The following is a 19976-nucleotide window of genomic DNA, read 5'->3' as shown; positions in this document are numbered from 1 at the left end:
TTGGGAGCAAATTGCTGGCTGGATGCCGGCAGATGTGTTGCCCTGTCCGGCTGGAGGAGGAGGAGGATGGGAGGAAGGAGGTGTCTGCGTTAATTAAATCCCCCTCCTGTGTTTTTTGCAGCGACCTGTTGCATAGCGGTGCCAAGCTCGGCCAGGCAAAGGGGGTTTGCCGCCCGCAGCGCCATCGTGCAAGGTTGGAAATTGAGGGAAAACGAGTTCCCAGCACCAGTTTATCCTATTTATTCCTGTGGGAGTCGCGTTGCTCGGAGCAAAGGTCGGATCCTGGTAGGCTCCGGCTTGGTGTTGTAATAGGGCTGTTGGCTCACGCGTGGCCTTTTCGAGAGGAGATGAGCTCCAGCAAACATCGCAGGGATGGGAACGTCGGGTCCATGGTTGTATTTTCCACCTGGACGCGGCATCCGTTTTATCTGTCCCTTGTGCTGCCCGGCATCACACGGGCCGGGACTCCTTCACTCACTCCTGCTGCAAATCCTTTTGGAAAACAGTTTTCACTGGGACGCTCCCGGGAAGCCTCTGGGACCTTCGAGTTTGTAGAAGTTTGGCCGGTGATTCAGCCGGGAATAGGTTTGGAAAGCTCCAAACCTGGAGCATCCCCAGAGTATCACCCCGAAGCCCTGGATAGGGAAGGTTTGGGGGGAATTTGCTTTCCTGCTCCCCTTTTTCCTCTCCCCCCTGCCCCCCCAAATACCCGTGCCGAGACCTGCCAGCTCAGGACAGGGGTTGGGAAAGCTGGAGCTGATCCCGGCAGGGCTGGTCCTCTCCAGCCCTGGCTTAGCCCTGGCTTAACCCTTTTGCCGGCCCATTCCTGCTGCTTTTCCCATGGGAAAATGCCCCCCCCCGGGGCTTGGATTTTGGGGAGAAGTGGGTGACACAGGGGTGCTTATGCAGGATTTAATCCTCCCAAAGCTCCATGTCCCCAAATTAATGACATCTCCAAATTAATGAGGTCCTCAAATTAACGAAGGTGCCGGCGGTGTAACAGCAGGAAAATACTGAAGGGGGGGCAAAGTGTGTTTTTGGGGATCCCCTGCTATAGGGGATCCGGCTCCCACGTGTTGCTGTTCCCACTCACCGTGGGCTGCTGCCTCAGTTTCCCGGCGTGGGGGGAGACACGGCCGGGTTTTGGGGTCCTGTTACCCAGGTTGGGTTTTTTTTTTTGGGGGGGAGAGGGGTGTCACGGCGTGGGGAGGAGGCGCCTTCCCTACGTGTCCGTGTCCGTGTCCGTGTCCGTCGTCCCCCCCCCGCCGCCACCCCCGCTCCTGCGCAGCGGCGGGATCGGCTCGCGGCCCCGCGGGGGGAGCGGGCGGGCGGTGTCGCGCTGCGTGGGGGGGGGGTTACGCGTGGGGGGGGGAGTTGCGCGGAGGGGGAAGGAGGAGGAGGAAGAGAAAGGAGGAGGAGGAGGAGAAGGAGAAGGAGGAGGAAGGGGGGGAAGAAGAGATGCGCCGGTCAACCCCCCCCCCGGCTGCAGCAGGGCGGCGGTGAGGGAGCGCGGAGGAGAGGGAGACAAGATGGCTTCCTCCTGAGGGCCGGGGCCGAGCCGGGGCCCGGCGGGGGCTGCGAGGGGCAGCGGCGGGGGAAGCGGCGAGGTAAGTACCCCCCCAAAACAATATACACCCTCCGCACCCCCCCCCGCATCCCCCCCCCGTGCATCCCCCCCCTCCCCCCCCATGGACGTGCAGCCCCGGGCTGGGGGGGTGTGTGTGTGTGAAGGGGGTGAAGCGCCCCCCCCCCCCCCCGCGGTGTTTGCGCGTGTTCTGTGGCTCCGCGGGCGCGGAGGGCAGTGGCGGGCGCGGAGGCGCGGCGGGGCCGGGAGGACAAAGCGGCGGGGCCGGGGGGGAGGACGACACACACAGCGCCCGGCCGGGCCCGGCTCTGCCCCCTCCCCTTTGGGGTGATTTTGGACTATTTTCCCTCTTTTATCCCTTTTCTTTCTCTCCAGCAGCTTGGGGGGGCGGGCGGATGGGGGTTGGGGGATAAGCCCTAACGTGCCCCCCCCATCTTTATCACCCCATTGCTTTTCAGCTTTTTTTTTTTTTTAATTATTCTTTTTATTAATCCTCTCCCCTCCATCCCTTAAATGTGCTGAGCTCAGAGGTACGGCGGGTGATGCTAACAAGGGCGATGAGGCTCCCCTGACGTGACGTCACCCTGACGTAACCCGGCCGCTGGCAGCTGTCATCCCTCGCTGTGACGAGGACACAGGGTCTGGTGGGGTCGGCCCCCCGCTTTTCATCACGCTGGGAATAACGGGGGTAGGATGGAGGTGGGGAGAAAAGGCGGCTTGTCCTCCTCGGGCGGGGGGGCTCATTTGCCATGCAAGGCAGCGATTTCGGTTATCCCGGTGCCAAGAGCGGCGCGGTTTGGCGGCGGGTGGGATGTGACTGGCTGCAGATGCTGGTGGCACCGGGGGACGTCTCCGAGGTCAGGGAGAGTGTGGCGAAGAGCACGGCTGCCCCAAAGTTTTGAGTCCGTGGTGAGTGGCTTTGGCACCACGTGTTTTCGGGGGACGGGGATGCTTCAGATCTCGCACCCAGGATGCGCCCACGTGTGCGCCTGCTTACCCGCCAACGCCAAAGCCGCCTCCAGAGCCGCGGATGCTTTGCAAGAAAAAAAAAAAAAAGACCCCATCGTAGGTGCCGGGGTGCCGGGTACTGCGGGGTGCTGGGATGCGGTGAGTGCCGGTGTGGCACCGAGGTTGCATCATACTGGGGAGGGATGGGCAGCGCCGGAGCAGAGTCCTCGCAGGTTGTTATGGTGGCCCCATAAATGAGCCCTGCTCTTGGCCTTTGGCACCTAATTAGCTGTGACGAGGTTTGTTTTTCGGATTGCTGACCTGGACCCTTTATCGCAGGTAATTGAAGGGAGAGGCGGCTCGGAGGAGGAGCTGATGGGACCTTGGAAAGGGAAAATGTGTCCCCCCCACTTTGGCCTTTTCCTGGTGGGGCTTTGCTGGCTCCACCGGGGATGGGGATGGTAAAGCTGTGGCATGGTGCCACTGGGATGTGCGGTTGTGCTGCGGGTCTGAGTCCCAAAAAGCCTTTCCCGGGGTGTCCCTGGTGCTGGCATGCTCGGAGTGAGCTGTCCCCATGGCACTGTGGTCCCCGGTCCCCTGCCTGTGTGTGCCGGGTTCCCTGGTCCGCTGCCTGCATGTGCCGGGGTCCCTGGTCCCTGTCCCCATAGCACCAGGGTTCCTGGTCCCCTGCCTGCATGCGCTGGGGTCTCTGGTCCCCATCCATGTGACATCAAGGTCCTAGTCCCCTACCTATGTGTGCCAGGGTCCCCTGTCCCTATGGCATCGTGTGTCCCTGTCCCCACAGCAGTGGGGTTCCCGACCCCCTGCCTATGTGTGCTGGAGTTCCCCTGTCCCCATCCCCACTGCATCAGGGTCTGTGGTCCCCTGCTTGTGTACGCCAGTGTCCCCATCCCTGTGGCGGTGGTGTCCCTTGTCCCGTGCCTGTGTGTGCTGGGGTCCCTGCTCCTTGTTCCTGCAGCGTCGGCGTCCCTGCTCCCCTCCCTGCATGTGCAGGGTCCCTGGTCCCTGTCCCCATGCCATCGGGGTCCCTGGTCCCCTGCCTGCATGTGCTGGCATCCCCGGTCCCTGTTCCTAGGGCAATAGGGTCACCGTTCCTTGCTTGCGTGCGTTGGGGTCCCCGCCGCGTCCCTCCACGTGTGCGCAGGGAGCCTTTCTAATGGGATGGCAGCGAAGGGGCTGGTGCCGAAGCCCACCGTCCCCATGCCCTCGCTGTCCCCACCACAGCTCGGGATGCAGGCTGGGACGAGAGCAATGCACCCCAAACCCAGCCCTCCTGGGGACCGGTCCCCCCTCTCCCTTCCTCTGCCAGCTCTTTAATCTTGCTGCTTTGAGCTCAATGCAAGAGGGTGCCAGACCATTTTTGAGGATGAAAGAGCTTTTTTTTTTTATCCCCCTCTCTGCGGGCCGGCATCCAAGGGGAGATGAAATGAAACGGGAAGAGGCTGGAGGTGAAACAGCTGCGATCGGCTCCGTCCCTGCTCTGCATCTGCCCGCCACGCCGCTACCAGCCCCACAAACCGAGCTCAACCCTAGTTTTCTCCTCTGTCCCAGGGCCGAAAGCTCCTCCTTTCCCTGGGAGCTGGGATGCTCAGTGGTGGCAGGACGAGGCTGGCAGCGCGCAGGCAGCGGGGATTTGCAGGCAGGGTTCTGCCGGGTTGTCAGAGGGAGTCGTGTCGCGGGGACAATGCGGCGTGTTTGTTTGCTACAGTTAAAATGGCAGTTCTTAAGGGGAAGAAAAAAAAAAAAAGAGAAGTGCTTCTGCACATCCAGTCACTGCATCTTTTGATTAAATGAGATTTTGCTGTTGAAGAGGGGAGCTGGGGACTGCAAGCTCCTGAGCCTGCAGTTTCCATTGCAGCCGAATGAGGGGGGAAAAAAAAACAACCCCCGAGCCACCCCAAGCCCTGAAAACGCCGTAAAAAAAAAAAAGAATTGGAGCAAGTTGTAATTGCTGCAGTTGTCAGTGCGGAGGCTGGGGGATGCTGTGTAATGGCTGGAGGGTTTGTCACTGCAGAGCTGGTGGCTGCTGGTAGCACAGTCCCACTCGCCGCAGCTCCCGGATCCCAGCCTGGCTGAAATGGGTGGAGGAACATCCCGGGAGCTGTGGCCCATTGCAAACACTGTGCTGGAAGGCAATGGGAGGGAGATGAGCAGCAACAGGGCGAGGGGCTTTAAAGACCCTGAGCCTCTTAGAAACCCCAGTTGGTGTTACAATTAATGCCGTTGCACTTAAACCCATTGCATCTAGCGCTGTTGCATTTAAAGCCGTTGCATTTAAAGCTGTTGCACTTAACACCCTTGCACGTAAAGCCACACCAATTAAAGCCATCGCTACACAAGTGGGGCCGACTTCTCCCACCCACGCCGGTTGCCTTGCCGAGCCTTCCCTGGTTGGGATGCTGGTGCGAAGGCAGCCGCTGCCTGTCCCTTGCCGGTCCCCGTGCTCCTCACCTGCAGCCGCTGGCAGCCGGTGCTGCCGGCCGGAGCACGCTGCCTGCCCGCACATGGCTTTTTTTAGGTTTACAAACATGACGGCCCCGTGCACGCGCTGCTTCCCCCCCTCCTTCCCCATGAGTCATCAACCCCGTCACCGGGCCGGGGAAGCCGGAGGCGGGCGTCAGCTCATCCCCCGCGGTGTTGATGACCCCAGTGGGGGGAAAAAAAGCAAAATTAGATTTTTCCTCCCCTCCCCTTTCTTTATCGTTCCCGTTCTTCTTTTGGCAAGCAAGATGGGGAGGATGCGAATGGTGACCGTGGTGGCTGTCCTGGCTCACAGGTGGTCCATGATGGGGTGTTTTCGGAGAGGACCGTGGCACCGGTCGGAAGGTGGGAGAGCTGGAATGCTGCTAGCTTCCTCACCCAGCCAGCAGCTGTGTTTCGATAGTCTTGGATTCAAGGTGATGCCGATTGGCACGGTTTTGGGGATGGATGAGGTTTCGGGGTGAGGGGGGAAAGTTGGTGAGACCCTAAAATGTAGGCAGAGGTGCTGGCAAAAGCCTCGCCTTGCAGCTCCCTGGGGCCTGGCAGTGCCAGTGCCGCGGCTGCCGGTGAGCGTGGAGGTGCTGAAGCCCCCACGGCTGAGCTCATTGCCGGAGCTGGTTGGCGTCAGGGCTGAGGTGGCTGCAGTGACTCAGCAGCGCCGGTGCTGACTCAGCGGCACCGACCCCAGGGAGGCAGCCGGAATGGGGTGGGGGGGGCTTTAAATTTTGGGGGAAAAAAAGGGAGGTTTTTTTGTACATGTGCTGCAAAATGGTTTTGCTGGTGCCGAGCCGGTGTCTGTGCCGCCGGCACGCGTTTTCCACCCCGTGCGCCTTCCTCCGGCCTTCGGAAAAGGGATTTCATCCAGAGGGGTCACGTCTCCTACCCACCGCAAGATGCTTTTCCCTATGGGGTACGGGTCGTGGTGGTGAAACCAGCTCTGGGTTTGGCAGAGCCGGCGTTTTCCCTGCTCCCAGACGGGGCAGGGCTGGGCTCCCACTCATCTCCCGACTCCTGCCCGCCAGCCATCGCACCGCCGACTTGTCCGCGCTTGCCGGGCAGGAGGGCGGTGGCGCACACGGTTCTCCTCCTCCTCCTCCTGCTCTGCCGAAAGGTCGGGCTGTGCGGCGCGGCGGCGGCGTGAGGAGTCCCCCACGTCCCAGGGGGACACGCTGTGGCATCCCCCAGGTACGATGGGATGGGGTTGGGCTGGAGGGAGCCGAGCACCCATGGGTGCTGGGTGGCACATCCCCAACTTGCACCCAGTGGCCAGGAGGGTGCAGGGACACCCCACCCTGCTCGAACTGAGGAGGGGGGGCAAAGCCTTGAAAATTGCGGTGCAGTTTGGTTAGTGCATGGGTGTGGGGCAGCTTTCCTTCTCGCTCCCCAAAAACCGGCTTTTCCCCCCTGGTTTGCAATGCAAAGCAATCAGCAGGGTGGAAATGTCTCCGCCGGGGGGGTGGTGGGACCGGGCCGGGTCCCACAGGGGACGCTGGCAGGGGGGGCTGCGAAATCTGGCCCAGCCCTGCGGGGGCGGCTGGGCTGCGGCCAGGCGAGGCGAGGCCCCAGGCCTTTCTCCTGCGGCCCACACACTTCCCACTTCCTTCTTCCTTCCCAGGTGGGTCCTTTTTCCTTCCCAACCCTGTCCCTTCCTCCCCATCCCCATCTTCCTCTTCTTGCCTTCCTTCCCCATCCTCTTTCTCACCTTCTTCCCCTTTCTCCCCATTTCTCCCCATCCCCTTCTTTCCCTTCCTCACTTTCCCCATCCCCTTCCTCATCTCCATCCCCATCTTCTCCATGCCCTTCTTCCCCTTCCATTTCTTCTTCCCCTTCCTCTTCCCCATCTTGCCCTTTTTCCTCTTCTCCTTCCTCTTCCCCTTCCTCCCTATCCCCTTCTTCCCCTTCCTCTTCCCCTTCTTCCCCTTCCTTCCCCTTCCCCAGAGACAGAGCAGGCATCGCTCCCCACCGAGCCACCGCTCCCCACCAACCAGTGATTTGGCTTTGTCCAGCCGGCCCTGGCGCCAATCTGGTAGCCGAGCGCCGGCACGAGAGGAGCCAGCTGTGTTTGAGGAAAAAACCGCTCCAAGAAACAAAAATAGCGCAGAGTTTTTGTTTTTTTTTTCTTTTTTCTCTTTCCTCCTCCTTTTCCCTTTCAAGAGCTCGGCTCCCTCCCTGCCCGGCCAGAGCCCGCAGCCTGACGCGGCTCCGTGCCTTGCCAAGCCTTTCCCCCTACCCGCGCCAACTGGCAGCTCCCAGCTCGGCTCCACGCCGCGGTGGGAAGGCGTGCCATAGTGGGAATGTACGCCGTGGTTTGGCCGCAGCCGCTCGCTTCCCAAAAGCTGTTCTGGTGGGAGCATCCGCCGGGGCATCGCTTGCCTGTCCCCAGTGCTGAGCATCCTTTTCCCTGAGCATCCCTGCTCCGCCCGTCCGTACCCCGAGCATCCTGATCCCGAGTGTCCCTGCCCCAAGCGTTCCCACCCCAAGCGTCCCTGCTGCGGCCCCTCCAAAAGGGAACCCCCCTTTTCCTGAAGGAAACGAGGAGGATGGAGATGGGAACAAATTCTTTTCCACCTGGAAAAAAGATTCCCCCCCATCTCTCTTGGAAGCTCCTGGTGCTGGCGGGATGTCGGTGTGGGAGCGAGGAGCGGGACTATATTGTGTTTAACTGGCTCGTCGTACGCTGGTGAGAAGGAAAAAGGAGGTGAAATAATTGCCCCAGTGCCATCGGGAGAGGGGTTACGGCTACAGGGGTCCCCGAAAGTGCTCTTGGGGCTGGTGTAAAGCAGAGCCGTGCTTCCCGCGGCATAAATCTGCTCAGCTCCCTCGGCATCGGTGCTATTCCGGCTTTTCTCCGGGCTAAATGAGGACAGGAGTGAGCAGCTCAGACCCAGCGCTGGGGTCAGCTGGGGCCATGGAAACAGCTTGGAAAACAAGGCGGGAGAGGCAGCCGCAGCCGCCCGCGGCGCCGGGAGGCAGCAGGGCCGTGAGCCGGTTCGGTGGGTACCCCGGGCAGGGGGGAGCCGGGGGGGTGAGCTGGGGGGCTATCGTGGGTCCGGCTTGGCGCTCGGGCTTTGTAGTTTTCCTTTATTTTCCATTGTTCGGGGTGTTGAGTGTGGATTTAGGGCACCTGTGCCGTTTGGCTCCTCTCCGGCATGCCCCCCCAGCACCTGGGGATGGTAGTGGTGGTTTGGGACCGGGAGAGGGTTTTTTTCCGTCTCGGGGTCAGTGCCCCCCGGGAGCATCAGTCCTCAGGGGACCGTGTGTGATTTCGGCAGCATCTCCTTCCCCAGCAAAGCCCTTTGCTGGCACCGGCCAGGCGGTTTGTTATTGTAGGGTCTCCTGTGCTCGGGGATGCTGGGGCCTTACCCCCCACGGTGCCCCCCAACCCGCCGTCCCGGTGGAGGATCCCCAGGGCTGTTGCCAGAGGAGGAAAACCACAAGCCGAGTGCCGGGGCTGGCCGGGCTCCACCAGAGCGGCGTGGGGCCGGCAGCCAAGCTGCCTCCTGCCTCTTGGCCGGCCCGTGCCGCTGGCTGGCAGCGGCACCCGCTGACCTCCCAAACACCCCACCGTGCCCTTGCCGCAGCCCCGGCGCGCGGCATTGTGTGTCCCCCCCCTGCTGCCCAGATGCCACTGGGAAGGACTCGGCATCCCCACCGTTGCGGTCTAGCCTTCCTCTGCTTTCCTCCAGCTCCCAAATTCTGCGCTTTTAATAAAACTGAGCATTTTTCGCAGCAGGATGACACCAAGCAGTGTCTTCTAAGCCGCTTTGCATGCACCGAGTTGCCCCGTTCTCTGCAGCTGAGCCGTTTGGCTCCTGCCAAGGAATTTAATACCTCCCCCCCCAAATATTTATACAGGGGAATTTATGGGGCCCTGGTGGGCGTGAGTGGGTGTTTTTGGAGGGTGAGGGATGTAAAACCTGTTTCCTCTGTTGGCTTTGGGGGGCGGTTGGTTCGTTTTTCTTACAGCCCAGCAGGGAGATTGAAAGTAATAATTTGAAATCTAGATATATAGACTATAGGATATATAGAACTGCTGGCCATATAGGGTTGTTGGATGTATAGGTTGCTGGATATATAGAACTCGGGTATCTAGGTCTGCTGGACATATAGGTCTGATGGATATATGGGACTGCTGAATATATAAGTTGCTGAATATATGAGGTTACTGGGTGTGCAGGTTGTTGGCTATATAGGGCTGCTGGATGTATAAGATTGCTGGATATATAGGGTTGTTGGCTATATAGGGCTGCTGGATGTATAAGATTGCTGGATATATAGGGTTGTTGGCTATATAGGGCTGCTGGATGTATAAGATTGCTGGATATATAGGGCTGCTGGATAGATAGGGCTGTTGGCTATATAGGGCTGCTGGATGTATAAGATTGCTGATTATCTAGGGCTGCTGGATAGATAGGGCTGTTGATTTCTGGATGTATAGGGTTGCTGATTATATAGGGTTGTTGGATATATAGGGTTGTTAGATATCTAAGATTGCTGAATATGCAGGTTGCTGGATTATATGGGTCACTGGGATCTGTAGGGCAGCGGGATCTATAGGGTAGCAGGATCTATAGGGCTGCTGCTGACGGGTGCTGTGGTTCCCCGCCAGAGCCAGCAGAGCTACAGCTGTCCCTCCCCACCAGCTTGCAGGGCTGGGGTCCCCCCCGTGTTCCCCCATGGGGTGTCGAGGTGCCTTTCGGGGCCCGGCCAGTGCTGGCGGGCTGTGGGGGCCGGCGTGGGGCCCTCCACCGTCCGTCCGTCCCTACGTGCGTGCGGCGCCGGGACTAATGGCTCCTCCAGCTGGTTTTGCAGGGGGCGGGGAGGGCCGGGGCGGCTGAGGCTTGAACAACTCGTTTCGTCTTTCCTCCCCGGACGGTCCCGCCGTCGCCTCCGGCTTCGCCTCCCGCCCCGCACACGTAAGTGCCACCCGACCAGAGCTGTACCCGAATCCGGCACCGTGCCCCCGCCGGGGCTCCCCCCTGGCACTCGCTGGGTTATAAACGGCTCCGGACTATTCCCAGGGAGCGCAGCCCAGGCTGGAAACCCTCCAAGCCGGGCTCTGCGTGTGTGGTTATTTTTTTTTTTTTTCCTCCCTTCCTTCTGTTGAAGGCATTTAAAAGTGTGTGGGGGAAGAGGAAATAAAAAAAAGAGGAAAAACAGATTAAAAAAAAAGAAATGTTTTCATCCTCAGGGGGATTTTTCCCCTTTTATAGCACCCAGAGGGTGCAGAAGGGACCATGCAGGAGCCGAGCAGCTGAGCTAACCCGAACTGAAGTGCTTGGTTTTCTCTTTATTTTATTTCCCTCCCCCCCCTCCCGAGCTTTTATTCTTTCCCGGGGTGAATGGAAGGAGATTTGGGCCAGCAATGCTTTTTCTGGGCCAAGGCATGGAGGAATAAGTGCCCACGGCAGTGATGGAGGGATTTCTGTGGATGCTGCCAGAGTGAATTGGGATGGAGGGGTGGGATTGATTTTTGGGGACAATCTACGAGGTCTTTCCATGTCCCAGCCCATGGGGCTAGGAACAAAAGGAGCTGGATGGGAGAGCCAGGAAAAAAAATATTATATTTTTTATATCTCTTTTTATATATATATATATTTTCCCCAGTGATTTGGGGAAGGTTGTAGCTCTTAGATTAACCCTTTAGGAGTGGCAGGGGATTGCTCGCTCCCACCTCACCTTTGCAGGGTGAACTGTTTTTTCCTGCATCCTCGGCCTGGGTCGATAATGTGGTTTATGGGATGGAGCAGCCCAAGATGCCACCCCAGCCCGGCGTCTGGTTTTCGGGGCTTCCCCTGCCCTTAGCCAGCAGGTTTCCCTCCCTACCCTGGGTAAACCCTTGGGGCTAACATCCGCTCCCCACCCAGAGCAGAACAAGTTTCATATCATGTCTCCGGGCTGGCATCAGCGCTGCGACGCCAGGGACACTTCAGGGCACGAGCATGTCCCCCCCACCCCGCAGACTTGGAGGGCGCCTGGGGCATTTTTCTCCCTGCTACTTGGGAAAAACCCTTTTGGCTGGGGAGGAGAAGGAGGAAGATGACGGCGTAGGAAGGATGGGCGAGGCTGTTTCTTCCTTGGTTTGCAAAGGAGAGCGGAGGCGGCGTGTTGTCCCCACCCTGCCCGGGTTGCCGTTTTGCCGGTGCGCGGCACAAACTGGTGGTGAAGCACTTGCTCCCCAGACCTGATGGACCGGTCCCATCGCTTGCGGCTCCTTCGCTTGGCCCCGGGGATGCTGCGAGGAGACTGAAGCCGGAGCCCCTGTAAAGCTGTGGCAGCGTCAGGGTGAACCCTGTGCCGGAGCGGGGCCACGGTGATTTGCACCGACGCTGTGCTCCCCTGGGAGTTTTCAGCCCTGGGGGAGGGGGGATTTTTGGGATATAATTGTGCTGGGAGTGGTTCCTGCTCCCTTTTGCCAGGGTATCGCCGCAGTCAGCAGCGTGCTTATCTCCGGCATATAAATCAGCCTTGCTCAAGCGTGCGGCTTCGCTCACCGTCTCACCCTGAAGGATGCCCATGCTGAAGCTGCGGTGCTGGTGGCTGAAGGGTTAAACGCAGCCCCACCACCACCAGCCACACACTGACAGCTTGCTTGCGCACGGAGCAGTAATTCAGGGTCTCGGGGTGAGTCTGGGCTGCGGATCCTTCCCGTGAGCCGGTGCCGGCACTGTCTGGAGGCAGGAAGCTCTGCCCGCAACCTCTGCTTGTTTTGTCATATTTTTTTCCAGCAAGCTTTGCTGTATTTTTAGCATGCAGGAAGCTCCCCCCAGTTATCGGCAAACTGTTCAACACACTGCCAGAGCCTGGCACCCCTGGCTGCCACAGCACTAAAATCCCTGATGCCGAGGGGGAGAGAGTCATAGAGCACAGAAAGAACCCCCCCATCCCTGGCAAAACCCCTTGGAGGGTCTTAACCAGGGCACACGAGCACAGACGCCAGGGTGACGGGCTCCCTGGGTGCCGCCGCCTTGCATCGGTATGGGCAGCTCTAATGGTTTTGGTCTCTTCGTGGCACGTGGCCGGTTTTCTGGACACCGGTGCTGTAGCTCGGCATTGCTGGGAGCCCTGGCCAGCCGTGTTGATACAGACGCTGGGTTATTTGAGGTGAAAGCATCCCCGTGCTGCCCCTGGCACCGGTGTAGCCAACTCGTCGGCTTCCTGCCGTGCCGCGGCCCCCCAGCAAAGGATGGCTGTTCCGGGCCAGGATGTTTTCTTCGGGCACAGGTCAAGAAAAAAACCCCTTTTCTCCCCATGCTGCTTCCTGCACCAGTGCAAACCATGTCGCCAGAGCTGGGGACGCCCACCCCGCCGCATCTCACCCTTGGCGGGCGATGGAAATCCCGAACCGTCCCATGAGCAATTTCGAAAGCGGGTGGTGGGGTGGAGATGTGGGTGGCGTGGGGCTGGTGCAGCGAAAACCGGCCAGTTTTCGAGCCAAGCTGCTTCTTATGCAGCTGGGCAAAACCTGTGTGGTTTAGCTGGTGGCGATAATTTTTTCGAGTGGCTCATCTGCGTCTTCATCACCCGGGTCAGACAAAGAGATGGGGAAGGGGGAATAAAAAAAAAAAAGAGGGAAGAAATAGGCTGGAGGATGATGGCATGTGTGTCATGGTGAGGGATGCTCACGTCTCTCCTCTCTCCCTCCTCACAGACAGGTTCGGCGGGCAACCCGGTTGATGGACCCAGCAGAAGCCAAATGGAAGAAGGGCCAATTAATTATGTCGAAGAAAGGCGGCTGAATGAGGGCAGTGGGCTCAACCTGGCGAATGGGGGCCGGCCGCAGGCGGGGGACACTGCGCTGATGGAGCCCAGCAGCTGGTCGCCGGGCCAGCTGCCTGCTGCTGGTAAAGCCCACTTGGAAGACGTCAGGAACCTGGTGGCCTTTTCAGCGGTGGCCGAAGCCGTCTCCTCCTACCGGCTACCGCCCCCGGGTTCGCCATCGCTGCTGTACGAGAAGTTCGACTCGGAGATGAGCCGGGGCGGGCTGAGCGTGGCGGATGGTGTGCCGCGGGGGGAGGACCTGCACGCCCTGAAGGCTGCCCTGGCTTTGGCCAAGCACGGCGTGAAGCCCCCCAACTGCAACTGTGACGGCCCCGAGTGCCCCGACTACCTGGAATGGCTGGAGCAGAAGATCAAGACGGCTCTCGGCGAAGAGCCGGCATCACCACGGCCCCGTGCTGCTGCCGCCAACCCCCCACCGCCCCCCCAGGAAGGTGCTATTGACCCCCAGCCGGTGCCTGAGACCGTCGAGCCGTGCCCGCCCGACGGCCTCCCCTTTTCCCAAAGTGCACTGACCATTGCTAAGGAGAAGAACATCAGCCTGCAGACCGCCATAGCCATCGAAGCCCTGACGCAGCTCTCGGCCGCTCTCCCCCAGCCCGCCGGCAACAGCCAGCCCCCTGCCCCGCCGCCCCCGCCACCCCCCGCCGCCCCCTTCGGCCCTGGCCCCCTCACCCCGCCAGGTGCTGCATGGCAGCGAGGGGACGAACCCTGTTATCTGCCGGAGCCAGGAGCAGCACCGGAACCGTTTTTTGGTGCGGCGCCTCCCCAGGGGGGCTTCACAGCAGCGTGGGGGCTGGAGGCCGAGGGGGCGGCGGGGGCTGGAGACCCCATGGCAGAGCTGGAGCAGCTGCTGGGTAACGCTGACGACTACATCAAAGCGGCTTTCAAGAGACCCGAAGTGACGACCGGCAAAGCAACCATGCCTAAAACAGAGCCCCCTGAACGAGCGCCTGGCAAAGAAGCACCGGGCGGCCCCCGTTTGCCGCTGGCACCGCCGGAGCCTGACCTGCACAAGAAGACGCAGCTGGTCCTGCAGCAGCATCTCCACCACAAGCGCAGCCTCTTCCTTGAGCAAAGCCTGGCAGCGGCGGCCCCCCCGGATTGGCCGAGCGGCTGGTGGGCTCCTGGTGCCCCGGCCGTGGCCCCCAAGCCCTTTGAAAAGCAGGCCAAAGAGAAGAAGAAGAAAATGCCACCTGAAAAGCCCCCCCCGGCCAAACCGCTCCGTAAGCAAGTGCAGATCAAGAAGGCGAAGCAGAAGGACTCGCAGCCCCTCTTCCTGCCCCTCTGGCAGATCAGCCTGGAGGGGTTTCGGGCACGCGCTGAACCCACCGCCGAAGAGGTGCAAACCGGCCCGCCGCTGCCTGCCTTCCCGCTCCAGCCTCTTGCACTACCCCTGCCCGCCGCTCGCCCCCCGCCGCCGACCCCCCTCGACGGCAGCCCCCCGGCTCCCGACTCTCAGGAAAGGGGTGCCCCCGGGGGGGGCCCCCAAATTCACCCGGTGCCGGCGGGCTCGACTGGCTCAGAGGAAACAGTGGCCGCCCCCCCACTGGCCGCCCCGGCTCCCATTGTGGTGGATGACAAGCTGGAAGAGCTCATCCGGCAATTTGAAGCTGAATTCGGGGAGAATTTCAACCTGCAGCCCCCCAAGACGCCCTCCCCGCTCACCCCCAGGGCCACCGAGCTGCCGGGGGGGCCGGCGCCAGCCCCACAAGTGCCCCCCGCTGCCGCTGCCCCGGCTTTGAGCAGTGCTCCCCAAGCCGAACCCAAAAGCTTTTCATTCTCACCGGGGAAGGGGTCACTTTTGGAGCCCCCCTTCACTGCCCGCTCCCCCAAACAGATCAAAATCGAATCTTCTGGTGCTATCACCGTGGTGTCTACCACGTGCTTTTACTCTGAGGAAAGCCAAAACCCCGATGTGGATGATGCTGACGGGACGCCCACCAAGGACGAGGTGCCGCTGACGCCGACCTTGAGCGGTTTTTTGGAGTCGCCGCTGAAATACCTGGACACGCCGACCAAAAGCCTCCTGGACACCCCAGCCAAGCGGGCGCAAGCGGAGTTCCCCACCTGCGACTGTGTCGGTGAGCAAGCGGCTATGCTGGGGGGATTACCGGGGTGGGGGTGAGCCCCCGGAGTGGTATATTGGGGGTATGCATCCTCCCTGATGCTGTGGAGCTCGCTTTTGCTTTCTCTTTACCTGTCTTTTTTTTTACGGTTTTACCGCCGCGTCGCTGCAGGGGATGGTGCTGACGACGACCTGGCTGTGCCGGCGTGGGTCGGAAGAGCAGTAAAACCAGAGGGCTGTTGGGTTTTTGCCTCCGCTTAACCGCTCAGCTAAATCCCACGGAGGGGCCCATGGTTGCCCCAGCACCGAAACCTGCCTAAATCCCAGCTCACCGGGTTATTCCTGCTGTTTTAAGCCAAATTAGCTGGTTTTGAGTAACCCAAACTTGGGCTCGGCATGCATGCTTATGCCAAGAGCCGTATTTACTGCCAGGACGCTGGGTTGTTCAGTGGCCGATCCATTGGGATGCATTGAAAAGGCACCAAACTCTTGGATTTGGGGTTGGGGTTTTTTTGTGTGTTTTCTTTTTGGTGTGTGTTGGCATTTGTTAGACTTTGCAGCAAGCACTAGAGATTTCCCACCTGGTCCCTGCGGTCCAACTCCATCCGAACGTTGGGAGCTGGATCTTCCCTCCCCAAAATTTAGACTGAAGTTCTCCTTTGGGAAGAGCAGGGTGAGGATTTGGGGCATCCAGCTGGAAAAACGAACCCCCGCGCCGCTGGGAGAGGTGGCCTTGGGCCAAGCGCAAGCTGCACTTTATTAACGGGGCTTATGATTATTTATTTATTTGCTTGTAAATGGCAGCAGTAATTAGCCCAAACGGCACCGAGTGAAGGAAAGGCTTTTCTGGAGCCGCTCGAACCAATCTTGGAGTTTAGCCCCGCAGTGCCAGGAAAAGATTTGGGTTGCTTTTTCTTTTGCAGTGTGGTTTAGGGGCTGGGAGGGGGGGGGGGATTCCCCCCCCCCCCCCGCCACCTCTCTCCATTTTCTCAAGGAAAAGCTGTGAGAGAAAGCAATTAAGTAGGAGTCGGGGCTTGGTGCTTTATTGGGTGCCTGTGCTGTTAGACGCTGTAATAAAATCAGCCTTTGCTGCGTGTCCCGTATTGATCTCAGTCTGGACAGCTGCAGCCCAGCTGAGCCCGGCTTTCTCCTTGCCCTGGCGCCCAGCCAGTTAGACATGATGGGAATGAAAATCAGGGTGATGAGAGCAGAGGGATGGAAAGACGGGATCAGACCCAGCCATAGCACCGGATGCGTCCCACCCAGCAGCATTCGAGCATCCCTGCGCGCCAGGGATTGACCCCTGTGCCGCCGCGGCTGCCCGGAGCACCCTGTGCTTCCCACACCCGCACCTTCCTGCCCTAAAAGCCCCAAGGGGTTTGCTGCTGCTGGGGGTGTGTTGCTTGCAGGGCTGTAGCCCCAGCATCCTTCCGCCTTTCCCCTGCGCAGCAGCTCCGTCCTTGCATGGGTTCAGCCAGGTCAGGGCATCCCATGAGCATCCTCAAATCCTCCAGGCAAGCCTAAAAGCAGGCAGCAGCAGTTTTCAGTCCCCAAATCATCCCATGATGGTTTCGGCAGCATCCAGCCGGTCCCAGCGAGCAGGGCCAGACAGGTGCCCCGGGGTGGGAGCCGGCAGGGGGGCCGGTGGGGTTTGTGTGCCGAATCGCCCGCCGCCGCTAATCGCTTCTTCTCAGCAGAGCTCATCAAAATGCACCGCGCTCGGGTGGCCGGCACAAATCCCCTGTGCTGGGATGGAGCCGCAGTTGCTGCTGGGATGCTCGGAGGGGCTGTGGCCCCTCAGGGAGGTTTCTGAGTCTCCGAAGGGTATGGGTCTGAGCACCTGTCCCCTTGTTCCCCAGCAAAGTTTTAGAGCTGGGAGCAGAAAACGAAGAGGAGCCGCTGAGCTGTTTAACGAACCCCTAACTGCGACTTCCCTTCCCCGATGCTCTTAGGGGGAAATGCCATCGAGGAACCTTTGATTTTTGGTGCAGAAGTGCTCAATTTGAGGGTTGGGCATCCTTCGGGGCAGCTGGTGGAGGTGCAAACCCTGAAATCTCTGTGTCCCCCTCCTGCCTCTGCAGAGCAAATCGTGGAGAAGGACGAGGGGCCGTATTACACTCACCTGGGCTCAGGGCCCACCGTGGCATCCATCAGGGAGCTCATGGAGGAGCGGTAAGTCCTGGGGGGCCGTCAGGGTGAGGGGAAGCTTGGGAGGGTGGATGGGGTCCCATGAGGGTGAGCGGGGTCCCGTGAAGGTGAATGGGGGCTCACGAGGGCAAGTGGGGTCCTGTGGGGTCCTGTGAGGGAGAGCGGGGTCCTGTGAGGCAAGTGGGGGCTCATGAGTGGCCGATGATGGGGGGACTCATGAGCGTGGAGGGGGCAAGCAGGGCTGACGCCCGTCCCCTGGCAGGTATGGTGAGAAGGGCAAGGCCATCCGCATCGAGAAGGTCATCTACACGGGGAAGGAGGGGAAGAGCTCCCGGGGCTGCCCCATCGCCAAGTGGGTGAGTGCCTGCGCTCCGGCTCTTGTCCCCCGTCGGAGCCCACCCTGGGGTAACACTCCTGCCCGTCCCCTCCCTGCCTGGGAACGAGGAGGTCCCCGCCAGTGGCGGCCACAGCGGGCAGGGGCAGGATGCTCAAGCTGTGGCTGGCAAGGAGGAAGCGAGAGCGGCAGCCGCCCCCGGAGAAATTCCACGGGGCTTCCCACCCTCAGCACCCGCCGAACAGCATGTCCGTATCCGCAGCCCCTGGGCCGGGCACGTTGCCCCAGCCAGTGCCCCAAATCCCATGGAGGGGGATGCAACCACAGGGGCCCCCACGGCTCTGCCCCCTAAATCCCCATGGAGTGCTGTGGAAGGCAGCCAGAACCCGCTTTTGGGGCTTTCCCCATCCCGGGAGGTGTTTGCTGTTGGAGCAGTCCGACTTGGCCCCTCTGTTTTCCAGGTGATCCGAAGACACAACCAAGAGGAGAAGCTGCTGTGCCTGGTGCGGCACCGGGCTGGCCACCACTGCCAGAATGCCGTCATCATCATCCTGATCCTGGCCTGGGAGGGAATCCCCCGCACGCTGGGCGACACGCTGTACCAGGAGCTCACCGACACCCTCACCAAGTACGGCAACCCCACCAGCCGCCGCTGCGGCTTGAACGACGAGTAAGTCCCACCACGACGCCGGTCCAGTTTGGGGTGACGGGGTGGGAAAATGGATGCTGGGGTTCCCCTTGCCCCCGTTTTCGGAGCCGCTGTCGCCACGCTGGTGGCTGACGTTCCTCCACGGTGTCCCTCCCGCAGCCGGACCTGCGCGTGCCAAGGCAAGGACCCCAACACCTGCGGCGCTTCCTTCTCCTTCGGCTGCTCTTGGAGCATGTATTTTAATGGCTGCAAATACGCCCGGAGCAAAACTCCCCGCAAGTTCAGACTGGTGGGAGACAATCCCAAAGAGGTGGGTGACACGGGCAGAGCGGGGCAGCGCTGGTGGGGCCATGGGTTCAGACCTCCTTCTACCCCCAGCTCCAAATTTTGCAGGGAGGGGAAGCCTGAAAATAGGATTCCTTGTGGAATTTTTGATGAATTAGGGAGACAGGGGAAAGAAAGCCAGTCTGGTGAAACTGGAGGCAGGCTCACCTTGACATCCCAGAGCCAGGACTGGTGGTGTGATGGCAGGTGCCGTACGGGGTGGCACAAGTGGAGTCTCTCTGGAAACCCCAGGGAGGGTGCAGGAGGGTCGAGCAGGTGAAAGCACAACAGACACCGAGGCTGGAGGTTTGAATGGCCAAAACCTCACCAGGAATTTAACCCATGTGCTTCACGCAGTGACGGACATAGTGGGAAGGGTCAGGGTCTGCCCCGAATTGGATCCCCACTGCTGAAAGCCCTGGGTGACATCATCCTCTTTTCCCTCCCGCAGGAAGAGCTGCTCCGGAAAAGCTTTCAGGACTTGGCCACCGAGGTTGCTCCACTTTACAAGAGGCTGGCGCCACAAGCCTACCAAAACCAGGTACCGGCCACCCGCTCACCCCCTTCGGAGCATGGCAACGGGCAGAAACGGGTGTGGGGTGGCGACGCGTAGGAGACTTCAGGTAAGTGGAGCCCTCTCCTCCTTCTGCCAGGTTACCAACGAGGACGTAGCAATAGACTGCCGGCTGGGCTTGAAGGAGGGGAGGCCGTTCTCGGGAGTGACAGCGTGCATGGACTTCTGCGCCCATGCTCACAAAGATCAGCATAACCTCTACAACGGCTGCACGGTGGTAAGCAGGCAGCCGGCGGGGCTTTTCAGGATGCTCCCCTCCCCTTTTGCATGCACCTTCTTGAGCCGCTTGCTCCCCACCGTCCCCAACCGTCCTACCGGCATGACTCCGCTGGCCTTGGTGTTTGCACGCCTCAAATGAAACCGTTCCTGCTGAAACCACCCCAGCTAGACGAAAGCACGGCGCTAATGGGGACTGTGCGTTTGCTTTTGTCCGACCCAAACCCCGCAGGAGGTTTCCAAATGCCAGCTGGGGCCTGGTGGGGGCTGGGGGGTATGAGGAGGAAGGTGGGCCGCATCCAGCAGCATCCTGCTGATGGCACCCGGTGCTCCCCCAGGTCTGCACGCTGACGAAGGAAGACAATCGCGTGGTGGGGAAGATCCCTGAAGATGAGCAGCTGCACGTCCTCCCCCTCTACAAGATGTCCAGCACGGATGAGTTCGGCAGTGAGGAGAACCAAAACGCCAAGGTGGGCAGTGGGGCCATCCAGGTGCTCACGTCCTTCCCCCGGGAGGTCCGCAAGCTGCCCGAGCCTGCCAAGTCTTGCCGGCAGAGGCAGCTGGAAGCAAAGAAAGCTGCCGCGGAGAAGAAGAAGTTGCAGAAAGAGAAGCTGATGACGCCGGAGAAGATCAAGCAGGAAGCGCTGGAGCTCCCCGCACTCCAGCAAAACGCAGGTAACGGGGGCAGAGCTGAGGTCCTGCCGCCCCTGAGCCGCCTGGAAATCGCGTGAGGGGATGGGGATGCGGTTGGGGGCTTCCTTGGGCTGGGGACATTGAGCGCTCGGCGTGTCAGGGCGCAGGATGGCATTTCTGTGGCACCCGGGTTTTCTCCCCATACTGTGGCGTGAT

At 60.5% G+C, this 19976-nt stretch overlaps 1 protein-coding gene across 3 annotated transcripts in view; it reads left to right on the top strand.

Moving 5' to 3' along the window:
• Window positions 1-19976, top strand: part of TET3 (tet methylcytosine dioxygenase 3) — a 31156-nt gene that overhangs the window by 3340 nt on the left and 7840 nt on the right. Inside the window, exons 1-9 of one of the 3 annotated variants that reach the window (XM_054804428.1) lie at window positions 1452-1607; window positions 12687-14898; window positions 16964-17054; window positions 17293-17386; window positions 17826-18034; window positions 18173-18323; window positions 18789-18878; window positions 18991-19128; window positions 19466-19802. In XM_054804428.1, coding sequence (XP_054660403.1) covers window positions 12732-14898; window positions 16964-17054; window positions 17293-17386; window positions 17826-18034; window positions 18173-18323; window positions 18789-18878; window positions 18991-19128; window positions 19466-19802 — 3277 coding nt within the window. In that variant the 5' untranslated portion in view covers window positions 1452-1607; window positions 12687-12731. Of the gene's footprint in view, window positions 1-1451; window positions 1608-7861; window positions 8029-12686; window positions 14899-16963; window positions 17055-17292; window positions 17387-17825; window positions 18035-18172; window positions 18324-18788; window positions 18879-18990; window positions 19129-19465; window positions 19803-19976 lie in introns of those variants that run through there. The other 2 variants (XM_054804430.1, XM_054804427.1) reach the window with 2 other exon arrangements.

The sequence above is a fragment of the Grus americana genome, chromosome 26 (genome assembly GCF_028858705.1).
Source record: "Grus americana isolate bGruAme1 chromosome 26, bGruAme1.mat, whole genome shotgun sequence".
In the NCBI taxonomy this organism is placed as follows: domain Eukaryota; kingdom Metazoa; phylum Chordata; class Aves; order Gruiformes; family Gruidae; genus Grus; species Grus americana.
This window is presented reverse-complemented; position numbering and strand designations above follow the sequence as displayed.